Genomic DNA, 6,619 nt, shown 5'->3' on the forward strand with positions numbered 1-6,619 from the left:
CTGAGGGTATTTGGAAGGGGGGTGACAAGATGACACCCGAGCTTTAGAAAGATCACTATGGGCTGGAGGGAGAGACCGGAGGCCTGTAAACATCCTGGACCACGGTTCAGTGATAGCCCAGGAGGCCTGTGCTAGGGCAGGCATGGAGGGACCTTGGGAAGGAGTAGACTTGAGAATATTTAGCGGACGAGAAAGGACTTGCTTTCTGGGGTGATGAAAGTGTTCTGGAAATAGACAGTAGAGATGTCTGTACGGCATTATGAATGTACTGTCATTAGTAGCCAAATTTGTTATATATAGATCAGCACAATAAAGAAAAGACTTGTGGGATTGGATGTGAGGGTTGAGGCAAAGAAAGGAAGTTTCCTGGGTCAGGTATCCAGGAGGGACTGGGTGCGGTCCACGAAGCAAAGAACACCAGAAAAAGATAAAAAAACGGGACAAGATCCCAGTGGTGCCACTGGGTTTGAGGGGCCCAAGGGACCGCAAGGAGATGTCGGCCACTGGCTCCTCTCTGGAGCCGGATGCTCAGCGAAGAGGACCAGGGCAGGGATGTGGACAAGCGGAGGGATGCGTTGAACTTCAGAACCACAGAGACTGCAGAGACCAGGGAACGGCATTCAGACCCTGGGAAAGTTCAAGTCTCCTCTGGAATAAGGGGAAGAAGGTTTGTCAGAGGGGCAGGAGAACACCAAGGAAGAGAGAGTCTAGAAGCTCAAGGCAGGAGGCTTTGTGCACGGGCATCACAGGGGTGCAGAAGACTAAGGGCTGAGAGTATTCATGGCATTTGTTATTACAAGGTCCTTGATGACCCCTCAGTGAGAAGATTCCAGTGCCAGGGAGATGTGGGGACCAAGCACTAAGGCCAGAATACTAAGTGAGGGCAGACTGAGAGCTAGCGTTGCAGAGACAGGGGCCGTAAACCAGTCTGGAGGCAGGTGGGTTGTTTGTGATTTTTCTTATTCCTAAAAGAACAAGAGCTACCGATTGTGTCTGTAGAATGAGGAGAAAGAGCCAGAAGAGGGTGGGGGAGAGAGATACTAAGAGTGCGGGGGGGGGGGGGGGGGGGGGCTGAATGAATGACAGAGCGAGATTGGGGCGGGAGTGCTGTGAGGGATGGGCTCAGAGCCCAGATGGACAGGCTGCCCCCCCCCCAAAAAAATGTCAGCCTCGAGGGGCGACAGGGCTGAAGCCGGGAGGATGGGTGGGGAGGAAGATAAGCCCGGAGCTGGGGCAGGGCGGGAAGTAGAGGGAGTTGCCTCCAGACTGCAGTGTTTTCTGAGGTCATCTCCTGAGGCCGGAGGGCTGGGGTGGGGGTGGGGGACCCTGGGATAAACGGAACAGAAAGGACCAAGGCTAACCAAGGACCTCAACCACAGAGCCCGCAATGTGGGGTGATCGGACGGGTCATGCCTGTCCCATGTGACATGAGCGTGACGGCAGGAACGGGAGAACTGGTCCTGGCCCCCACGCTGCCGACACCCACTGGACCACACACAAGCCCCTCATGGCTTCTGCGCCTCGGTTTCCTCAAGGGTTAAAACAAGGTGGAGGATGGCGGCCTGAGGAAGCAGTGGGAGAGTCTCCCCTGCTCCAGTGCTCCAAGTCCTGCCATTCTGAGGTCGGCCCTGAATGGACCAAAGGCTTTTCTCCAGGAACCCTGGGAAGGGAGCCGTGGATGTCCATGTGAGGTGGGGAAGGTGGAAGAGACTCGAGACTGGGGGTCCTGGGGAGCAGAAGGCAGCAGCCTGCGCGCCTGCAGGGCGTGGTGCGGACGAGAGGGGGGTATGTGGGCAGCAGCGGACAGATGGGGGGTACGCGGGTGGTGGGGGGCTGGCGCAGGGGCTGTGACTGTGAAGGAGGGCTAGGACCAGACAGTAAACTGTCATTAGTCACCGCCTGCCGTGCAGCTGAGTCACCTCCTCTTAGCTCAGCTTATCCTCGAACTGACTCTACGGGATCAATGCTCATATCATCCCCATTTTACAGATTGGGAAAAAGGCTCAGAGAGGCCAGGTGAAAGCAACTTTAAAAATCTGAGCTGGGGGGCGCCTGGGTGGCTCAGTGGGTTAAGCCTGTGTCTTCGGCTCAGGTCATGATCTCAGGGTCCTGGGATCGAGCCCCGCTTCGGGCTCTCTGCTCAGCGGGGAGCCTGCTTTCCTCTTTCTCTCTCTGCCTGCTTGTGATCTCTGTCTGTCAAATAAATAAATAAAATCTTAAAAAAAAATTTAAAAAAAAGAAATCTGAGCTGGGCCTCTGGTTCCAGACAGAGAGTCATATTTCAGACAGCAGAAGTTCTATTGCCGACGCCCGGCTATCTGGTTGGTTATTTCTCTGAGGACAGAGACCTTATCAGTTCATTAGGATGGTAGGAAGATAACAGATACCCTGCCTCCTTGGGTTATTGCAGGGGTCAAAAGCCAGAGAAAGCACACGAACACTGGGGCAGGAGACCCGCAAACTGGCTTTGCTGGTAGCTGCGCTAGCCTCCCCGATCCTGGAGCCATTCACTGCTCAGAGCCTGGGCTCAGCCAACCAGCCTCATGCACATATACCATTGCCGAAGAGCTGTACAACCATCCCCCATTCTTTGTGGAATGAAGTGACCGTGCTGGTAAAGGGGTCCTGTTCTGTGGGCTCTCCCTCCATTTAGACCCTGACGCAGCCGAGCATCTTAAAGATTCAAAACTAGCTCTAAAATGGATGATAAACCAAATTTTAAAGCTGGGCAGAAGCCCCCTCCCTGGACATGAGTGCAAAATATTACAGACAGAATCTTAGCTTCCCAGGTCAGTGAAGAATTAAATCCAATGTCTGTTATAGATCATTTAGAAGAAAAAGCCATAACAACAAATTATGTTCTGTCCTCATGAATCTAACAAATTAATTACAGCTCATTTGTGATGAAACACAATCGGGGATGGGGAGACTACATTTATGGTAAAAACGACAAGAAATAAAATGCGAAATCACTCCTTTTTCTTTTTATCAGTTTCCAATTCAAACAAATAGCAATTCACTCGTTTCTAGGGGAAAAAAGTGTATACGACTTCTAGAACATGCTGATTAGAACTTGGCTTAGAATGAGGGTTTTCTTCTAAAAGCCTTCTAGAAATGCCGGGGGGGGAATACATGTTAGCTGTTGACTGGAATATTTTTCCCAGTTTTTATACCCACTAAACCCAAGCAATTTGATGTGAGTTTTAAGCATCATGAAAAGACAGAGCAAAGCTAGGTAGAAACTTAACAACTTACAGTTTTCTTGTCCCTCAAGGCTTGGACCTGGAAAACACAGAAGAAATTGTTGATTCCATCAGCTTCGAGTTTCATGAACTTTAAGTAATGTGGGAAGAGGATAAAAACTCACACAGCAGAAGCATGAGCAGGACTCCAAGCCACATCTTGCCTTCTTGGGCCCACTCCAGGTGCATCTTGAGAGACAAGACCTCAGGCAGTTAGTTCTGCCTTTGGGCCATGCCCCTGGGGGCAGAAGACGCTTCCCACGTGGCCCAGATGAATCTGCCCTGAGAAAGTAGAGAAACCACTCTCGTAACTTCTGGCAGCTGCAGAGAGACTGGCTGTCGTGCTGGTCAGGTAATGGCAGCCATTGCTGGAAACTGGAAACAATGAAGTATGGGCCCGCCTGATATCTCCTCAGGAAATGACTGGCCTTCCTGAGGGGCCACTGAACGCAGACTCTTTGTTTTAAAGGCACAAGTGACATTTGCCTCTGGTACCCCTGACCCTCCTGTCTCACCTGGGTTTGGAGCCTCTTTCATGGCAATGTGAGAGGGTTCTTCCCTCTTTCCGACCTCTACCCAAAGGGCTTCTCTCTTTGGACACTCAACAAGATCTCTCCATCTTTCCTGAGCACATCTCTCCCACCCCCGCTGCCCAGGGGCCTCTTTCCACACAGCATGAGTTTGGACCTCTCGCCTTTCCTGGCAATGCTGTGGGACAGGGCTGACTTTTCCAGAAAGTTGCAGGTTCACCAGACAGACCAGCTGCCTTGTGGCAAACTCTGCTTGGAACCTAGTGTACCTAGGAGGCTCTCCCTGGCTCCTGCTATGCATGTTTTTCGGGTCACTCCCTCCAGCCTGAACCTTTATTTTGCTTTTTATTTCTTAAGTAGGCTCCATGCTGAATGTGGGGCTTGAACTCACGAACCTGGGAACAAGAGTCACGTGTTCTACTGACCGAACCAACCAGGCACCCCCAGCCTGTACCTTTAAATATGCACAGAGTGTATCAGGCCACAGAGAGCCTTCTGAGATATAAATCAGTTCCTTTCACTCCCGGGCTTGAAACCTTATGATGGCTCCGCACTGCCCTCCAGAGAGAGTCGGTTTACAATCCTCCACAACCCAATCCTTGCTTACCTCTCCAGCCAAGGCGCTCACCAATTCTTTCTTGGCCCCCATATTCTGATTGCTAGAATTTATAGTTCCCAGGACACACCATGTGTCTGCGCCTTTGTCTATGCTGTTCCACTGCCTGGAGGACTCTTCCCCCTCTGCTTTTCTGGTCTGTTCCCACCCATGCATCGTAACTCAGTTTAGGCATCCATTCTTGCAGAATTGTCTCCTGTCTCCCCACACTGAGCTGCCCTTCCTCTGGATTCCTCACCTCCCTAGTGTTCCCTCTGTGAGACACTTTCTATCGTGTGCCATAATGGCCTGTCCTCCCCCAAGGGGACTGCTGGCTGCATGAAGACAGGGACAGAGCCTGGTACCTAGTAGGGGATCCAAAAACATCAGTAGAGGGGTGCCTAGGTGACACTTTGGTGATTTGGGCTCAGGTCATGGTCTCAGGGTCGTGAGATGGAAACCTATCCCCTCCCGATGCCCCCCCCCCACCCTCCCCATTGACTGGAGCTGGGAGTGGAGCCTGCTTGAGATCCCCTCGCCAGCTTGTCCGCCCCTCCCCCACCCGGGAGTCCATACACACACACTCTCTCTCTCAAAAAAACAATAACAGAAACAAAAATTCATTAGTAGAATCGGTGATTGGGTGAATGAAGATAAGTTAACCGTACTGTCTGAATTAGATTACTGCCCTGAGGTCAGAGAGCAGTGTTGTTTCTGAAATGCTACCCCTCTGAGCCTGTACCCGGTAAAGCTAAGTCAGGGACAAATAGAAACCAAAGAAAACCAAAGACTTCTATTCTCTAGAAAACAACTTCTCTCTCTGTTCTATGATTCAGTGGAAGTTATGAGAAGAGATATTAAAGAGTCGTGCAGCAAAAAGGAATGTTTTCTTTTGTGTCATTTACTTTCGGTGTTTGGTATTGTCTACTCCCCACTCTAAACTCTCTTCTTCAACAACTTACTGGAAATCACCCCCACCCAGCCACCAAATTTCTATTTGTGGAGAAAAAAAGAAACACCATGAGTCCCAAAATAGATGTTGGCTTCAAAGATAACTTTCGCTTATGGCAGACTAACCAAACTTTGCTTCTCAAAGGGACTTTCAATCAACGGTGGTTAATGCCCCACCCCATGTCCCCTAAGTCCCAAAGTAAACTTCTAGGACTTAGTCATTGTTTCGTACACAATGCTAATAGTTTTAGAACATCATGAGAAAATAAAACTTCATTTCAAAATAAGTGTTAATATCTTAAAAGAAATGTCGAAGAAAAACTGTATCCCACCACTCACACCATGCACCAGAATAAATTCCAAATGGACCAACCATTTGAAAGGACAAATGAAGCCGTAGGAGTTCTAGAAGAAAACATGAAAGAGTTCCTCATGACCCTGGAATGGCGAAGTCTGGTTTAACTCTCACTTAAAATCCAGAAATTATAAAAGACTGACAAATTATACTCCATGAAAAAAGTTCTCCTCATCAGCCCCCCTCAAAAAAAAAAAGTTCAGTCAAGAGAAAAAAATACAAACTGGAAAAAATATTTGCAATTTACATCATAGACAAAGAACTAACCTCTCTAACACGTAAATTAATACGTAACCTCTCTAATAGCTACCCCACAGTCACCATCCCTCATTGCAAACACCTACCTGCTTTCCGTCCTTATAGGTAAAGTTTTTATTCCTAGAATTTTATAAAATGGAATTATACAGTACTTACTTGGGGGAGCATTTATCTTCTCTCAGTAAGCAACGTCAAATATTAATTTCTTTTTATTGGTGAGTGGTATTTCATTGCATTGAATATATCACAGTTTGCTTATCATTGTTTATTAATGAACATTTGGGTAGTTTCTAATTTTGAGCTACTAGAGAGAACTGCTTGGACCACGCCCTTGTATGGACATACACTTTCATTTCTCTTGGGTAAATACCCAGGAGGAGAATGCCTGGATGGTATGGTAGGTGTATGCTTAACGTTTCAAGAAACTGCCAGGCTGTTTTCCAAAGTGGCTACACCATCTTACCGTCCCGCCCGTGATGTGTGAGCGTTCCGGTGGCTCCACACGTTACCGGCTCGTTACCATTTCAGGTCCTGGGGCTAGCCAAGCAAGAGAGCCCAAACTGAAAGTTCCAGACAAGGCTTTTACCGAGGCTTATGTTAGAGCTCGAGGGAGACAGCAGAAAGGGAGGGGTCCCTCATGCTGGTTCTCTGAGCAAAGGCCAGGGAAAGATTGCAAAGAGGCTGGGGG

General features: G+C 48.9%; 1 protein-coding gene across 1 annotated transcript in view; it reads right to left on the bottom strand.

Moving 5' to 3' along the window:
• The window catches only part of PECAM1 (platelet and endothelial cell adhesion molecule 1), a 55,794-nt gene extending 52,163 nt beyond the window's left edge, over positions 1-3,631 (bottom strand). Inside the window, 2 exon segments of the mRNA XM_032322764.1 lie at positions 3,256-3,282; positions 3,368-3,631. Coding sequence (XP_032178655.1) covers positions 3,256-3,282; positions 3,368-3,431 — 91 coding nt within the window. The 5' untranslated portion in view covers positions 3,432-3,631.
• Between the last annotated feature and the right edge of the window lie 2,988 nt (positions 3,632-6,619).

The sequence above is a fragment of the Mustela erminea genome, chromosome 18, assembly GCF_009829155.1.
Source record: "Mustela erminea isolate mMusErm1 chromosome 18, mMusErm1.Pri, whole genome shotgun sequence".
Classification (NCBI taxonomy): domain Eukaryota; kingdom Metazoa; phylum Chordata; class Mammalia; order Carnivora; family Mustelidae; genus Mustela; species Mustela erminea.